The sequence below is a fragment of the Oreochromis aureus genome, linkage group 17, assembly GCF_013358895.1.
Source record: "Oreochromis aureus strain Israel breed Guangdong linkage group 17, ZZ_aureus, whole genome shotgun sequence".
Taxonomy (NCBI): domain Eukaryota; kingdom Metazoa; phylum Chordata; class Actinopteri; order Cichliformes; family Cichlidae; genus Oreochromis; species Oreochromis aureus.
The window spans coordinates 13,395,630-13,414,287 of NC_052958.1; the positions used below are offsets into that span (position 1 = coordinate 13,395,630).

The 18,658-nt window shown below is 38.1% G+C and overlaps 2 protein-coding genes across 2 annotated transcripts; one reads left to right on the plus strand and one right to left on the minus strand.

Moving 5' to 3' along the window:
- The first annotated feature begins 3,036 nt into the window (after positions 1-3,036).
- LOC116334413 (leptin-B-like) lies at positions 3,037-3,882 on the plus strand. Its single transcript, XM_031757842.2, has 3 exons — positions 3,037-3,115; positions 3,277-3,427; positions 3,574-3,882. Exons 2-3 carry the CDS (start codon positions 3,278-3,280, stop codon positions 3,880-3,882), a joined length of 459 nt encoding a protein of 152 aa, XP_031613702.1. The 5' UTR covers positions 3,037-3,115; position 3,277.
- Positions 3,883-7,612: 3,730 nt separating this feature from the next.
- On the minus strand, positions 7,613-13,314 carry LOC116334404. The gene is made up of 4 exons (XM_031757831.2): positions 13,190-13,314; positions 12,762-13,026; positions 10,714-11,336; positions 7,613-8,558 (listed from the first exon to the last, which is right to left on the minus strand). The coding sequence occupies exons 2-4, from the start codon at positions 12,785-12,787 to the stop codon at positions 8,197-8,199; spliced, it is 1,011 nt and encodes a 336-aa protein (XP_031613691.1). The 5' UTR covers positions 12,788-13,026; positions 13,190-13,314; the 3' UTR covers positions 7,613-8,196.
- Between the last annotated feature and the right edge of the window lie 5,344 nt (positions 13,315-18,658).

Consider the following 18,658-nt stretch of genomic DNA (forward strand, 5'->3'; position numbering starts at 1 on the left):
TCATGCAATAATGCTTTAGTCATGTGTATTAAACCACAACTATTTCCTTTGTAGACGAGTCAGTTGGTTTCAAAAAGGCAAGTGAGGATGGTGGACGTCAAATTCAGTTGGTGCTCTGCCATGTTAACTTACTGGAAGTGACCTAAATACACTTTCCAGTTTTCTCCTCCCACTTGCCCATTTTTGCGTCAATGTATCATCTACTTCAAAAACAAAGTATTTCCATCTGCACTATGTTATTTCTGTAATACAAAGGAGCAACGTGGAGTACATATTATGATACGTACCATCTCAATACATTACCAACAATGGGACTTTTTTTGCATCTAGCACAACTAGGCATCAGCAACTATAGGATCGGCTTGGTATGACCTCTGAGTTTAAAGGGAGATTGTCGCATGATGGCAAATCCAACCAAGCTGTGCTTGTGAAAAGAAAAGAAAAGTGAACAAAGCAAAAAAGAAGAATCTGTTTAGTGGAATATGTCATATAAATTATCCACTTTTCTGTCTGGAAAAGATGGGGAAAAATTACCTTTATATACCACAAATATTTGTTAGAAAATAAGACAGAAAATTGCATAAATACGCTTAATTATGGAACAGGTCTGATTTTGAGTCTCTCAACCTTGTCTTTTAGTTTCTCTAGGTGAATTTAGGTTCCTTGCCTCATTATTATTAATAAAAAAGTGCCAGGCTGTTTTCATTGGACTCTCACACCAATTCAAACCAGCAACTTTATTAGAACTATATAAGAAGTCCACTGAAAAAAATCCCTTTTTGTTATTTTCTTTTTAATTTTCTTTACTGTAATATTTTTCTTCTTGCTAACAGAGAAAGTTTCTACCAACAAAGGATGACTCGTCTGTTTGAACCAGAGTAGAAAAAATGCTTTTTTCTGAATACTTTTTTTTTTTAAATCAAGCTCATGGTTACTTTGCTATCCTTACTGTTAAGCCAACAATGAAGGATGTTTTAAGAAGTAAGCTAAAGTGAATGTGCAGGTTTAGCAGGGTTTTATTAGGACAGGGGTGAACAAAGATATTGTTATTACCCACATTTTCCTAAACCTGCAAACCCGGTAAGTTCTGCTCCAACTCGCAACTTAAATATTTAGACTAAAGCAGATATCAAATGCTTTTATTTAAATATCTGAAACACTCTATTGCCCAGTTCTTTTTCTAGACCCCGCACACAAATTTACTGATCAGCCAGAGAAGTTTTCAGTGCATTAGGAACAAGTCATATGCATGTGATGAAGATTTTCCAATTAGTTTTTAATTTAATTTTATTTTGACATTTACTTTTCAGTTCAATTCATTTAGGTTTAGCTTCAGTTAGTTTCCAGAGTGAGTGCTTGCTTCAGTTTAGTTTCTAATTGTTTGAAAATGTTTAGTTTAAGTTAGTTTAGTTTAAAATCAGCACAGACAATAAAAACACAGACATTTTTGAAAACAGTTGATTCAGAGTCTCAATAAATACATACACCAAAGCCTCATCGGGCAAGTTTTCATAAAATCGTTACAGAATTAACAAATATTAAAACCAAGCATATTTACACATTTTTTAATTAGTTTTCCAAGTTCACAAAATCAGTCCAGTTAGTTTTAACCTTTTTTAAACTTCTACTTTTGAGTTTTATTTCAGTTAACTAAAATCTTTTTTCACATCTTTTTAGTTTTAGTTTTCGGTTTAGTTTTAGTTAACTATAATAACTTTGACAAGAAACTAGGAAATATCTGAGGAAACTGGAAAGAAAGCAACTGGACTTTTGAAAAGGAACCTAAAAAAACTTAAAGAAGACAAGCTGCTTTCTTTCCAATTTCCTCAGATATTTCCTAGTTTCTTGGAGTTCTTGGTAGTGCACGTGCTGGCTCACTGGATTGTTTACAGTTATAAAGAAAATGATTCATTGTGAATTAAATTAGTTACAGACATGCTATCCCTGCAATGACGCATCTGACTTACAAAAAGTGTGTTCTGTTGCAATTTCTCGCTTTTTCGGTTTTAAGCTATTGTTGTGTGGTACATAAAAAGAAGTATAGGTATATTTACAGGTATAGAGAACACAATTCATTGTGAATTAAATTAGTTACAGACATGCTATCCCTGACTTACAAAAAGACGTTCTGCCATGACCTGAGAACTTAACTGAGAACCCAAAAAGACAACCCAGAAAATAGCTTGTCAACATGTAAAATAGCTATCAAAAACGAAAACAAACACTGAAGCAATCAGATAAAATGGTCTATTTACCTCGACGGTACCCTGTAAAGGTTTAAAATCCAAGATTTTAGTGGTTTTCCAGTCATCGGCAGATTCAAAGGTTTCAGTGTTCAAGGGTCTTCCACACAGTTTTACTTAACTCTCATGCCGTCACTGGTTTTTATTACTGATCCCATTTCTGATCACGGCTAGTGAACTCTCAGTGAAGTGAAGCCCTGACTGAAGACAAAGTCTTATATTCCTGATAATGGTAAAATGAAAAGAATGAACAGAATGTACTCCCACACACGCAGATGAGTCACAGTAACACCAAGACAACATTCAAAATTCAAAATCATACCGATATACCGTTCTTTGTTTCCATTTAAGAGGTTTACTGCATCAAATTTTTTTCCAGCAGACATTTTGCAACTCATAACTGTTTATCACAAATATTAGAACAAGAGCTGATAAGGATGACTCACTTATACTAAACGAGAAGAGTTCAAATAGCACTACATACGTATTTTCTTTTAAACAGCTGTACTGCATGCACTCTGCACAGTCTGCCTACACATTTTCCAGTACCTCAAAGTTAAGATTGAAGTGTTACATTAACAGCTGGCTTATACTAACATTATTAATGATCATCTTAGGGGGAAAAAAAATAAGAACACATGTGTCTGAGTCAGAGGGATCTGTTTTCTTATTGACATTTAATGTGAATTTCCTTTTTAATCAGTGCATGTTAAGAAGTTGACCTGCAAGGGTCAGACTTAGGTTTAAGATGTATCATGGGGGGGATAGAGGAGGAGAACAGACCGAGGCAAGACTCAAGTTCAGGGCAGACTATTTAAATGTTGGAAACTTGCAAAGAAGCCAGTTAGAGGAGGACATTTCAAGAAATACAGGTAAGAGATTTGATTTTTTTCCCCACACTAAATGCAAAGAATATCCAGAGGAAGACATTATTTAAGTTATACTTTATTTTTTTCTGCATGTTTTTATTATGTCTTTGTTTATATGTCTTTTTTCTTTTTGTCTATTTAATGAATTCATTTTTCTTTTTTAGAATGCGTAACATTCTGGCCCTTCTCTGCGTCTTTCTTATGGCAGCTGATCAGAACACTATTCTTCTCACAAAGGGAGAATCCATCAAAAACACCATACACAACATTATAAACATTGCTCAGATAACCCTTGTCCACATTAAGAAACTAAAGGTACCAATATATTGATTATTTTTATGTTAATGAGATTTACTGTTTGTTTTCATTGCATTGTATACTGTTTTCTGCCTAAATTTTCTCATTGAGGAATGTTTTTATTCAATATTAAACTAAGCTTACGTATTATTTTTTATTCTTAGTTGCCGGCTACACCGACAGAGGTTCCCACTCCTTCCATTGATGGACTAAGTAGTATAAGCCATGATCTTGGAGTTTTGGATAATGAACTGCAGCACCCTTTCCTCATCCAGATTCAGGCTGATGTCTCCAGCTTGGAAGGAAGGGTGCGCTCCTTCGCCTTATCAATGGAGTGTCCCCTTAAGCCCAAACCAGCAGTACAGACGGATGAGAGTGTGTTCCCAGACAGCCGCCTTTACATGACAGTGGCTAAGGTGCAGCACTACCTAGAGAAACTTATTCTCAACAAGGGCAAACTCAAGCTCTGCTAACAAATTTAAGCTTGATGCATATATAGTAAGCCAGGACTTGCTATATATCGGGACAAATAACTCAGTGTAGGCAAAGGTTAATTTGTCTTTGCAATGCATATTTTCTATATATATAATTACTACATGGACAACTGTCACAGTCATTAAAAGCATGCAAAGCGGCAAAAAGAATTAAGTTTGGTTTTTATTATAAAATGTAGTTTTCAGCCATCATGGTTTTATTTTATTTTATTTTATTTTATCACATCAAGCTGACTACTAGGATAATAATATATTTACAAAAAAAACCCCAAACAATCCTTTGCTTAAACTTTAAAGAAAAAAGTTTCTACTAAATTTAATTTAAAAAAACAAAGAAACAAACAGAAAAACAAAATTTAACCCTCTAATTTTACTGCTATTAAACCACACTAAGCAGAGTATGCTACACGTTTTGAAAATGTTAAAAACTCTGTACCTTATAATGGAAATGTAACACAAGTCACCACAAATCGATGATGAATAATCACAGTGCCAGTGTGTGTGTGTAATGTGAAACACTAACATATAAAAGTAAACAGAGTTGAAATTCAAGAACCTTGATAAGGTTTTACAAGGTAAATCAACAGTAAATTCTTACAGATCCACTCTTTTACATTCTAGGGAGTCAGTTCTTCATACTATTTAGACATGCAATAAAATATTACTACATACCTAAAATGATGGCTAAACACACAAGAGGCGGTGCTTGTAAGCATTTTACGGTAAGTCTGCTTTTTGTGTATTCCAGCTGAGTTACATGAGATTCCAAAGAAAGTCTAATGATAACATTATAGGATTAAGATGTGTTTAACATAGATTTGTTGGTGTTCCTCGCCTTTACAGTTATCTACACTTGGCCTTCCTCTGAAAGACAAATGAGTGCCAGAAATATCTGTGTGATATGGAGGTGTTTTAGAGCAGTTTGAAAGCCTGTTTATTCTATTATTTTTTTAATTTCCATTGATAACTTAGTAAAATTCTCTTTTTTTGAATCATACTGTGCTAACAGAGTGTTTAATTGTTATTTCCTGGCGTGAGAGAAGCTACTGTATTTAGAGAGGAAATGCAGGGTTATTTTTGTGTTAGATAACAGTGGCAGGGAGGAAACCGTGGCTTACTACTAACAGCTGTACTGAAATGAGGTATATACTGCTGTGGACCTGTTTTTTAGTGCTTATATTTATTTTAGCATTCTTAACTTTACATTGGAGTTTCTCAGTTATCTGGTCTAACGTGCCTTTGCTACACAACAACAGCAACAACTGTAAGCTACTAAGATCATACTACAATAAGAGTGAATAACATTATGACTATTTATCAGAGAACATCTGGGATGATGTAGAACATAGTTTTATGAACAATGCCAGGAAATTACCAAGCACTTCTTGTTCACTTCTTGTGAGAGTGGCCCCAATACAGTGGCTTGCAAAAGTATTCGGCCCCCTTGAACTTTTCCACATTTTGTCACATTACAGCCACAAACATGAATCAATTTTATTGGAATTCCACGTGAAAAACCAATACAAAGTGGTGTACACGTGAGAAGTGGAACGAAAATCATACATGATTCCAAACATTTTTGACAAATAAATAACTGAAAAGTGAGGTGTGCGTAATTATTCAGCCCCCTGAGTCAATACTTTGTAGAACCACCTTTTGCTGCAGTTACAGCTGCCAGTCTTTTAGGGTATGTCTCTACCAGCTTTGCACATCTACAGACTGAAATCCTTGCCCATTCTTCTTTGCAAAACAGCTCCAGCTCAGTCAGGTTAGATGGACAGCGTTTGTGAACAGCAGTTTTCAGATCTTGCCACAGATTCTCGATTGGATTTAGATCTGGACTTTGACTGGGCCATTCTAACACATGGATATGTTTTGTTTTAAACCATTCCATTGTTGCCCTGGCTTTAGGTTTAGGGTCGTTGTCCTGCTGGAAGGTGAACCTCCGCCCCAGTCTCAAGTCTTTTGCAGACTCCAAGAGGTTTTCTTCCAAGATTGCCCTGTATTTGGCTCCATCCATCTTCCCATCAACTCTGACCAGCTTCCCTGTCCCTGCTGAAGAGAAGCACCCCAGAGCATGATGCTGCCACCACCATATTTGACAGTGGGGATGGTGTGTTCAGAGTGATGTGCAGTGTTAGTTTTCCGCCACACATAGCGTTTTGCATTTTGGCCAAAAGTTCCATTTTGGTCTCATCTGACCAGAGCACCTTCTTCCACATGTTTGCTGTGTCCCCACATGGCTTGTGGCAAACTGCAAACGGGACTTCTTATGGTTTTCTGTTAACAATGGCTTTCTTCCTGCCACTCTTCCATAAAGGCCAACTTTGTGCAGTGCACGACTAATAGTTGTCCTATGGACAGATTCCCCCACTTGAGCTGTAGATCTCTGCAGCTCGTCCAGAGTCACCATGGGCCTCTTGGCTGCATTTCTGATCAGCGCTCTCCTTGTTCGGCCTGTGAGTTTAGGTGGACGGCCTTGTCTTGGTAGGTTTACAGTTGTGCCATACTCCTTCCATTTCTGAATGATCGCTTCAACAGTGCTCTGTCGGATGTTCAAGGCTTGGGAAATCTTTTTGTAGCCTAAGCCTGCTTTAAATTTCTCAATAACTTTATCCCTGACCTGTCTGGTGTCTAAATCCAATCGAGAATCTGTGGCAAGATCTGAAAACTGCTGTTCACAAATGCTGTCCATCTAATCTGACTGAGCTGGAGCTGTTTTGCAAAGAAGAATGGGCAAGAATTTCAGTCTGTAGATGTGCAAAGCTGGTAGAGACATACCCTAAAAGACTGGCAGCTGTAACTGCAGCAAAAGGTGGTTCTACAAAGTATTGACTCAGGGGGCTGAATAATTACACACACCCCACTTTGCAGTTATTTATTTGTCAAAAATGTTTGGAATCATGCATGATTTTTGTTCCTCTTCTCATGTGTACACCACTTTGTATTGGTCTTTCACGTGGAATTCCAATAAAATTGATTCATGTTTGTGGCTGTAATGTGACAAAATGTGGAAAAGTTCAAGGGGGCCGAATACTTTTGCAAGCCACTGTATATTAACAACTCTGAGTAACTGCAGTACATATCATTCCTCAAATGTAACTCACACAGAAGTGAATGAAAAGAACTCAAAACACCATTATAAGCTCATTTTCAGACAGAAAGGGTTGCAGACTGAAATTTTAAAAAAGAAATTCACCTAAAAATATTAAAGTTTTACAAATGTTTATCTTTGTGTTTTCCTAAAATAAACAGCAAGGGTTGAAAACAGACATACCCACTTCAAAGATGGTTGGAAAGAAGTTAAATGACATAGGTTTTTATGGAGTTTATGTTTTACTTACCAAGAGTGATTGTGCTTTCATAATGTGAGTTCATGTGAATGTTTGAATTACACTGAAAATAAAACAGAAAAGACTAGAAAACAGGTCTAATCCTAAGCAAAAGTTATTGTAAGTCCAAATTGCTAAAATAGATTAAAAGATATGGTTGGAATAAACACATGTAGATAAGCTAAACTAGCTGAGATGATAAAAAAAAAAATCAAATAGACTAAATATCATTATAATAAAAATAAACTAAACAAATGTATATGTGTATAAAAGTAATTAAAATGACTTAAATGATAAACCAGTTACAAGACTTCCAAGTAATTCTTTTTTAACTTTATTAGATGGACACAGTGTAGAGAGGACAGGGAGGTGGGGGCAGAGAGAAGATATGGGGCAGAGAGAAGATATGCGGCAAAGGGCCGCGGGTGTGACTCAAACCCAGGCCGGCCGCTCTCAGCCGTATGGCATGTGGCCGCCCGCTCAACGCACTGAGCTAAACCGACTTTCAAGAAATTCTTAATAGAAGTGAGACCATGTTGGTAATTTTTTACATGGAAAAAACCCACAAGTAAAAGTCCTGTTTCAAGCAGCGCAATTGAAATATTTTATTTCACTCAATGTGCAGCAACCACATCTCTGGTAAGAGTACCAACAGTTTATCAACTAAAGCTTTTGAATTGTTTAAAGTGCAAAATAATCCATAACATAAGCACACAGGTAAATAACATCGGTTAGTTTTTTGTTTGTTTGTTTGTTTTTAAATAACTTAAAATACAACCTTACTTAACAGCAAGCAACAAAAATTCAAACAATGAATATGCAAAAGAGAGAAAAAAATACTTTAAATTTTAATTAATGACAAAGCTAAAGGAAAAAAATCAAAGTGCATTCTTTTTTAAATCATAAAGCTTATTTTGTTTTTTAATATTTGGTGGTGGTGTATTTTTACCTCCCCACTTATTTAGATTGTCTTTTTACAGGAGGCAATGGGCAGCGAGTTCAAAAAGTGTTGCAGGGTGGAGAGGTAATCATCTGGGTGGCAGCGCAAGTGGGCCGCATGTATCGACTTCTTCCACTTTCTGCTGTGCACGTCCACTCCTCTCTGTCTCCAGACGTCAATCAGCTTTTCCATCACTGCAGTGTTGCACATTGCATCGTTTTCACTGAAGAAGAAGAGAGCGGGAGCGGTAACTGGGCTGTTGTGGAACACTTGGATGCTGGTCTCGTAGAAGTCTGCCGTGTGGGTTTTGAAAAGCCAGAAGTAAAGCATGGCAGTGCTTTTGACGAAGCTCTCAAAACGTGGCACCAGAGTTCTACCAATGCCTGAATAAAAAATGTAAAAAAACCAAAACAAAAAACATAAATAGTTTAGAGTTTTAAAGCTTCACATATACACACTCTTATGTAGGGTGTGTATCAAAAATCACCAACTCCTATCTAGACCTATGTAGCGAAGTCCTAAAATGGCCAGCTGTAGGGCAAAATCAAATACTATTGCTAGAGATGGATCGGTCCGATACTGACGTAAATTACTGGAGAGAAATAAAAAATGTAATCCGATCCATTAAATATCAAACAAGCACCTCACAAAACTTGCGACACGGCGTAACTCGGCTCATAACCGTAGCAGGTAGGAGTAGTGTGCGTCACGTGCTAGAGCGGCTGTTTGTAGCCTCGCTAGCAATCCGGCATTTCATCTCCGAGGAAGTTATCCCAAGTAAAGCAAGTGTGTAAGTTCATCTCTGAATGTTTGTAAAGCATTCCCACGTTAAGCTTAACAACCGATATATGGAGCGACTGCCTCTCTCTCCCTCCGTCTCCTGCTGCTACTTTAGTCATGAAACTGCTTAATGATCAGCTGATCGGCTTTTCTGTCGCGAGTCCGTCTCTCTTCTTTGTTTTTGGCCCACTTTGCACCAGAAAGAGGAAACCAGCGGCTGAACAACAGCAGCACGTTTAAGCTTGATAAGCTGTTGTTAGAATTTATTTAATATTACTTTCTAGACCAGGATCCTTTTCTACATAGCTGACGGCTGGTAACTGTGCAGGGGCGGATCTAGCAAAGTTTAGCCAGGGGGGCCGATAGGGCATTAACAGGGAAAAGGGGGCACAAAGACATACTTTTTTTTTTCTTATTCTTATTTAAAATGTCTAGCTTTTAATAAATAATTATCTGAATCTTACACCCAAAGTTTTAATCTTGTGTAAAATATATAGAAGTCCATTACTGTATATAGTAACTATTAAGTCTAATATACCCTAGTAAGCTAGTACTTTTTCCTTTGGGAAGGTACCATCTGTGCAGTCTGCAACTCTGTTGAAGAAAGATGTTGAATCTATTCAATTTTTCTTGAAAAATAATTTATTTCTGTGCATTTTTTTTTCACACTGCATCAAATTAAAGTTGATTACATCGATTAAGCATCATGAGGCGGAGGGTGGGGGGTGGTTCCCTATTTTTTTTTTTTGCTGGGAGTTGGCAAACCTATTAGTTAGGTTGCTTAATATTTCTGCTAAGTACTCTTTAAAATACCAGAATAGGAAGGATGGAGTAGGTTTAAGTTTATTAGATTGATCAGTATTGCTGAACTATGAAATATTTTGGGTGCAGTGTATTTTTTACATACAGGTATAACAGAATAGCTTTAGTGTTTTGTTTTTTTAACTTGAGTATGAACTTATACAAAATGCAGCAAGATATTAAAAAAACAGTTTTATTGATTGAAAAACACACTATATCGGATTCATATCGGTATCGGCAGATATCCAAATTTATGATATCGGTATTGGACATAAAAAAGTGGTATCGTGCCATCTCTAATTATTACCTCCTTTTGAGTGCTTTTGTTGTGTTGATGATCCAATCCAATACCTGACAGGTAATGTCATGGCTTACCCTGTAGTGAAACACACCAACAAGTCTGTGCTCCAGTTCTTCTGATTGTAATTCTAGCATTTTCTTTGTAACCTCTCTAATCACCAGGTGCTTTGTGTCCATGCTGTCAGAAGTTTACATGCATCATGGGCATGAATTTGATGGAAATTTTGCACTTCTAAAAGGCTTTTGATTTCTTCAAAATGTTCTTCTTCCTCTTTGGAATGATTGCACAGCATACATCTTTAAGGACTTCAAAAAAACAAAAGAAAAGAATTGGGTGCACATGTTTGAATTTATTTTAATTTAAATAAATGAGGTTTTAGATGGTAGTACAGTAACTACACAGTGTGAATGCCAGTTTATTTTTAGAAAACTAGACGGAACTAGCGGTTTAGTTAGAACCTGATAAAAATGCCAGATGTTGAATGGATAAACTGTTTGCAGACACAGCCCTAAAGCAGATTAAAACAAGCAGCTAGAGAGAACTCCTGACAAACTGGAGCAGTGGGTCGATCGGCTAATAAATTATGTAAAGATCTGACACACGTATCCAACACAAAAGTGAACTGCAACCCAATATACTGGATCACTCTCACTCACCTATGGCCATGTGCTCCAGAGTGCCGACCACTAAGCTGTCATAGATGTGCCCCATCATCCTCTGTGCCAGGCCTGCATGTTTTTTTGGTTCTTGGACAATGTGGGTGAGGATTTGAGTGAAAGTGTAGCCACCGATGGAAGAAGCATGAACCAGCATCACCCTCCCTGCGAAGGGAGGGTTCTCCAGAATTTTCAGAACCTCCAATCCATACTCGAGCCCCCATCGAGGCCACAGGAAGTGCATCACACTGCTCTGAACCAGGAGGACATCCATGCCACGGTCCAGATAAAGGTCCCGGTACTTAGCCATTCCCCCTGGTTGGGCACCAAGCCAGGAGAAGAAAAGCAGAAGTGGACGAGAAGTGGACGCAGAATATGATTGGTTTTGGGAGGAGACAGATGTGTTTGACGGTGAATCTGAGAGGAGTGTAGAAGAGGAGGCCCCTGCAGATGGTGAAACAGGGAACGTGGGGCAAACAGCTGCAGAGTCTTGACATTTTTTGGCAAGACATTCTGTACCGGTGAGTGGAGTGTAATAATAGGTTATGCCATTGCAGATCGTTTTGGCTATTAAATGTCGTCTGTTAACTTGATCCGACTTGGTTGCATCAGTCCTTATGAGGCTGAAAAAGAGGCCAGATTGAAACATGAATACTTTCCACAGTTCACCAGAGAAACAGCACAGAACAGACTATAACATTCGCTTGGCTAAGGATTTGGAAACATATCCTCCGAGGACCCAGAGAACTTAAAGACTGATTATTGTCATTATCTCTTGTGACTGTCATCACAAACAGTAATTCAATGGAGAATTCTTCAAGCTTAAACTAACTTTAATTCCCATCGTAGGACTGAAATTATGGACAAACAAAATGACTATAATAAAGTCATCAGTATGGTTTTAAATTTGGAAGGAAGTTTATTTATTGTGCCAGATGGCCATTTGTTTAACTTCAATGTAAAATCATTTTACCTTATTTAATGCCATCATTTCCATTTTGATGACATTATCTTACATAGCCTGTGAGTGCAGTGGTTCACATGATCAATTTTCCATGCATTAGACTCATCAGACTGTTTATTAACATGCATTTTTAAAAAGACTTAATTTATATTGGAAACATGTTTACTGTGTTAAGTTTTATTTCTTGATGATGGTGTTGAAGCCATGTAATCATCATTAGTGGACTACATGCAGCTGAGATGCATAACAGGCCAAGGTTTTTGCGTGTCAGTGTGCACTTCCTATTTAAGTCTGGCCCATTTTATGTGTAAAATTATGTAGTTTTAAAGGAAATAATACAAGAGAACAAATTCCTTATTGGAGGTTGTTTGCTACTGTGGATGATGGAAAGGAAACGTCAGCTGTAAACCATCTTCTCGCTTCACCTGAATCAGTGTAACTTTACCATCTTGTTAATTTGACCTACACAGAAAACATCTGATTAAAGTGACACATTCACCCCTTTATTTCATCAATGGATCCATTTCCGTGATCACAAAAACTTCCCGCATGGCATTTAGCTACATATCTGGCTTTATTGTGTCACTTCCTTGTAGTTGTACTTTTTTTCAACACCTTAGACTTTTATAAACAGTAGTTTAAGTCAATAGTGCACCATCTTTCTTGGCTCTTTACTGGTGGTGCTCTATAGCGACACGCTGGCAAAACGAACGCGTGACCTTGGTTGTTAATATTCTTACTGCGTTCTTGACGCACACCTAGAGCTCCACGCCGATCCACTGATTACCATATTGTTTGAACATGTGATTAACAGACTTTCGGAAAAATGAGATGATCCACACATAGCTTTACAGCTTGCTTTATACCTCTGCTGCTTTTACCCACGCATGCACTGAGTGAAGTGAATCCTGGGGGATAATTTCAGAGCATTACCGGGTCACGCGAGGACACGTCACATCTTCTGTCTACCTTTGTTTCAGTGGATATTCATGCAAAGAGCAGAAAGCAGGGCATGCACAAGCAATGCCAAAATAACGTGATGTATCTGTCTATATACACACATATGTATATATTTATATTTTACCCTGTGGAGAACAGCAGGTTTCCCATTCTGAGAGACTTAGGTGTGCCCGTCTCCTCCTGGTATTCTGAAAAAAATTACTTCTGAGAGTCGTTTAGATCCGCTAAGGCGTTATATCGTAGCAACGGATAACCCCGGATGTTTGACTGACAGTCAAGAGTCCGCCTCTCTTCCACCGGCTCTCACCGCCCCTTTAACTCCCGCAGTCCTCCGTGAGCGGTTTCTTGACCGCGTGCTGCAGTACGTCTGCTCGGTCCCATCAAACAAGCTGAAACAAAGCGCATAAAAGATCGCCTAACGGATAAGGCACAATGTGAAAGCAACAACTGTTAGTGATGAATAATATAAAACGAGGTGTTCAATAAAAATTCTTGTTTGACCCTTTAACATCGGAACACGGAGGTATTTATAGCGTCAAGGGCTCAGTGCACCTGGATCCCGTGGCGATAACGCATAGGGCCTGGTGACCATGCTCTGGTCACACTGACCCGACAGGCTTCATGCGGCTAAATAGGGAAGCACAGAAATCCACGAGGTTATTTGTTCTGACATACCAACCAGTTAACTCCAAAACGTCTGAGGGGCCACGAGATGGAGCCAGAGAGCCACATAGATTTCAGAGAATCAACTTTGGGCTGATGCACTGACAGCAAAAATATTAAATATATATTAAATATTCCCCGCCACTTCATGTTGTGCACGCTTAGTTGTATGTGCTGTGTTTTTCTATTGTGTGTATCATGATGTTAGTTTCCTGTTCGGTACTTTCCTGTTTAATTTTGTAATTCTTAGTCCATTTACACGCTTGCCAGTTTTGCTTCCTGTATTTGTTGTGTTTTTCCCCCTTTTCTGATCGTTTGTCCTCAATATCTGTCACCTGAGTTTAGTCTCCCTCACCTGTTCCCTATCAGCTGATTGCTCACTTGGGAATAAATGTACTCCCAGTTTTAATTTGTTTACTGTGGAAACTCCCCTCCCGTGTGTTAATTTTTTTGTGTGTGTGTGACCTCTGGACTATGTCAGGGAGTTTACCTTTTGCCTGCTCATCATTTTGATTGTTTGCTACATTATATGATTCCCCGTGTATAACCTTTGCCTGTTTTTTTTTTTTTAATTATAATTATTTGGACGTTAAACTTTAACTCTGTTCTCTGTGTGCCCTGCATTTCCATCCTCTTCCTCCATGTCTCTCAGAATAACCTGCTATATATGTTTATTATGTGTTGTCGTCTTTGCCTTTCTTTACGACAAATTGTTCTTACAGCAAAATCTAATTGTGTAGAGCTGTTTTAGACAGTGGGGAATTCCAGAATCTAGAAAGCTATGCCAGCAACATGTTTCAGTACTTTTGATGTAATTCATCCTTTAAGAAGCTTCCAGATTAAAATTGTTTCATCCTGCACAGTAAGACAGTATTATATATGTTTTATCTATACCAAATATAACAGATATACCAAACTCAGGCATAAGTGCCTGAATTCTAAATTATGTAGAGTTCAAGAATCTGAGTCTGTGTTCTTAACTTTAAGTTTACATTTGAGATCGTCTCAATGGGAATCGCAGAGAAAGTGAGTCATGGCTGTGCTGACAGTGTTTTATATGTAGGTAATTTTAAAATGTCACATTTATGATCAAATATTTCCATTCTGTCAGGCAGCAGTGAGTTTTAGGTAATTTTCTACAGTTATTACCCCACCAACACACACACACACACACACACACACACACACACACACACACACACACACACACACAACCCCGTTCAGCTATCTCAGTGAGGACCTTCATTGACATAATGGTTTCCCTAGCCCCTTACCCTAACCCTAACCATTAAAAATGGATGCCTAACCCTAACCCTAACCCTTACCCTAAACCTAACCATAACCTAATTGTAACCCTGACACTAAAACCACGTTTTGAGCCTCAAAAATGGCTTTAAATGCCTTCAAAAATGTGAGGACCGGGTTGTGTGTCCTCACAAGTGACTGCTGGTTCTCACAAGTATAGTAGAATGCAGATTTCGGTCCTCACAAAGATAGCTAGACAAGAACACACACACACACACACACTCACCCCTACAACACCTTTAAATTTTCCAGGATTTCTGCTTATGTTTGAAACCCTGGTTTGGGTGTGTTTACTTGTGGATTACTCTAATATTCCCATTATTATTGTCCCTTTGAGCTAACTGACTATGAATGGCATGTAACAAACAATGTGAGAAAATATTGCCTTAACATAACTGTAATCAGTCAGAGCAGGGTGGTAAATATAGTCCATGTAAATAGAAAACAAATTCATTCATCCTCAACTACTGGAATAACTTCCCGAATGGCAGAAACACCAGAAATCTATTCAATATTAAAAATATAAACACACTCAACTAAATACCTGAGTTTCTCATCTGATGGCAAAATATTAATATAGGATTTTTGTTCACTTTTACGGACAGCTTTCTTGTTTTTGGCAAACAAGTAAGCAAACAGTTGTCTGCTTATACAGAAGGCAAACATGGAGCAACATTAGTTTCATTTTGCTAAATATATACCTGTGATCAGAAGCTAGTCCCTAATTTTCCCAATAGACTCTTTATTCCTGCAGCAAGTGGTTTCATTAGAGTTTGTTTGTTGAAACGAAAGCTGCCTGCTGTGACTGGAACTGAAACCAAAACAGTGAAGCTGTAGGCCACAAAGGTCAATGAGCTGAAATATATATTTAAATTCCAGTACATAAGAAAGAAATTACCTTCAGGAGTCATCAGGAACAACAGATTGGACTTATAATTCTCTACTCAATTAACTGCACTGACTTCAAATTACTCACACTCAATAGTTAATATAAAAATATTGATTAATGCAGTTTTAATTTCTGCTCTGTGTGTGAAAACTTGTGTGCAACAGAAAAAGGCTGCATTGCTTTTCCTGCCTCAGCACGATCACTTTCAGGCTCAGTCAGGCAGAAAAATGTTTGAGTCCCACAAAAACATAACCCTCACCCCCTAGGCCATGTGTCCGTGGTATTCTCATCACTAGCTGGCCTCCATCTACCCTACACCTCTCGTTCCCATCTAATGACATCCTCTCAGGACCCCACCCCCCTATTCCTGCTGATTTTCTATAAGTTCCCCCTCCCCAAAACTCTCCCTATACATAAAAAGAGGTTTGCTAGGACCACCCCCTATTGCAGCCATACAGATTCCCGGCCTTCCCTTTCTGAATTGTTTCACCATGGGCTCTATTGTCCAAGCAAAGACAGAAAGTTGGGAGGAAGAAAGAGAGTGAAGAAAGGGGAGAATGTGCCCTCTCTATTCTTTGGGTTGGAGGCGTCCACCCACATCAGGGTGTGGAAATTCCGTTTCAGCTTCCTGCTTTCTCTCCAAGCCCTTTCCTTTTAGTCCCCTCACTCAGTCATCTCTGTCATGTTTTCGCTTGGTTTTGTGGAATGTCCAGATTTTAATGGAAAGCATTCTCTGAGGATAACCCAGGAGCATTTTTACTCTGAGTAGGTACGAACATGTGGCAACATCATTCAAAGCTAAACGATCACAACAGAAAAACAACGCAGAGTTAAGCAAACTGAATACTTATAGGGAAACCTGTATTTTTCATATATACATATATAGATATATATATCTATATATGTATATATATATATACCTGTCTGGAGCTAGCAGGTGTAACACATCATCATAACCCCAACCCAAAGTTGTGTAGTGTTGTTTAATGATAGCAACAAGATAACTACAAGTCCTTTTTTATTCATAAACCCTATGTTGTATTAACTATAAATGATCATTTTTGATCAGATTTTCAAAAAAACAGCACAACCTCATTATTTTCGGATAGACATGTCTGGTCTTTTGGCCAATATTCACTCTCATTTTGAGTCTTTCTTGGCCACTGCCAGCCTCCTAGGGAAATATCCAGCTCTTTAGTTTGTTTGGTTGCTAATTTTGTCTGCTCTTTGGTACAGGGCAGGCTGCGGGTAATGAGTTAACGAGTAATAAGGGTGAAACAAACATTAAAGTTATGGGCAACAGAACCAATGAGCTGAAAGATGCTAAAATGTTCTATAGGCCTGAGGGGATTGGTGTAATGATCATATTGGTTGCTACCTCCGTGGTGCAAGTTTTGTTACTTAATCCATGATTAATTTTGCCAAGAAAGCTGTGTTAAACAATATGAACCCGTATTTCTCATTCCTTAATTTCCATCAGTCTCACTCTCCCACCCAGGCCTTCCGGCTTTCAAGATTCTTGAAGACTGTGATTTGCATTCACGCCATGCCCAAAGGATGTTATGGTCACGGCTGTGATGTGAGACACCTGTCCTCATTAACCAATTACATACCAAGAACCAAGGACGTTTGATGGGTCTTCCTCGCTGGTATGGAAACCATGTGAAATCTTCAACACTACAGTCACTGATTACAGATACCCAGCAAACAATGAGTACAGCAAAAAATATTATCCATTTAAAGCTTCTTGCTTGTGGTTTTTTTTTTTTTTTTTTCAATTTAAATCAGTACTATATTGTTAATTTAGCTGCTAAAAACTATAAAGTCAAAACATTAACAGGAACTCTTCCAAATTCTTAATACTACCGAATACCTAGTATGAGGCAGTTGCAAATGATAGTGAGTTACATGAAGCTAAACTTGACCCCTATCAGCAGTCATTACCTTTGAAAAGTAATCTCTCACTTTCCCCTCCTGTCCTGTCTTTCAGCCATTGTAAGTTTGCCTAGCAGGCATACTGTGAGACATGCTGCACAGAAACAGTTTGTGTTTGCTTATACTTTATATTACTTCACCACTTTAAAAACATACTCTCTTTATCTTCAGACAGGTTGCTAAGTGTTTGCTAACATTAGCCTTGTTGCAGTGCCTTCAAGTGTCCATAAAATCAGTTGTCGTTAAATGTAAATTGAATTCTGGAATGGATGCGACTGCATATGAAGTCTAAAAGATTAAAAGTTGTGAACAGATGGGGCATGGAGCTATATGGCTCCAGGAGGAAAAGCAGTCTGGTTGATAATGACACTAAAATGGGAGAATTAAAAGTTCTGGAAACAGCCTGAGTACAGACTGTATATAAAGAAGTACAAAACACCATGATAACAGCAGCTGCTGTTTTCAAACCTACAGTTAGCATCTTTGGTTGCTTCCATCTTGCACTTTTGAAACCAGATGGTGCATGAAAGAGTAGACCTGATTAGCTAATGCTAACACAAGCTAGATAGCTTAGCTAGCTGTCGCGGTAGACGTCAAGTTTTGGCTGGTAAAAATGAAACATACCCTGTTTAATGGGAAAACTGTAACCATGCAGAGAGCAAGCAAGGCTTAATCTGACTGACAAATCAAGCCTATGTAGTAACACATAGCCTGCCTTATTATCTATTTTACTTGTTACAAACTAAACACTTATTAAATATGACTTGAAACTACTTACTGCGGCCATAAACATTAATTAGTTCTTTAATAAAAAGAAAGAAAATAATAATTTTAGCCATATATGCAATGAGCACTTGGGGTATTTTCAAACTTCTATCCAATCAACCTGATTACACTGGTTTCACCTCCAGTCCTTGGGACTACATTAGTCTTTTGTAGACATCACACTGGCACAAATTGTTTGCTAACTAGTCTGCCCCAACCAATTTGTTTACAATAAATACGTTTTTCAATTGCTTCACTTTAAGCGATCTTTAAATTGTTGATGTTCTTCTGATTGTCCCAAATGCTTTGCCAAGGGCATACATTATAATTCTGTGAGTGCCCCAGTGAAAGTGAAGATAACACATTATTTATCCCACAGGCTTGTAGCAAGGAGTGATGATTTGTCCGCCAAGGTCATCTCCAATGCTCATCTAACAGCTCTAATCAGCCATATCAAATCTGGA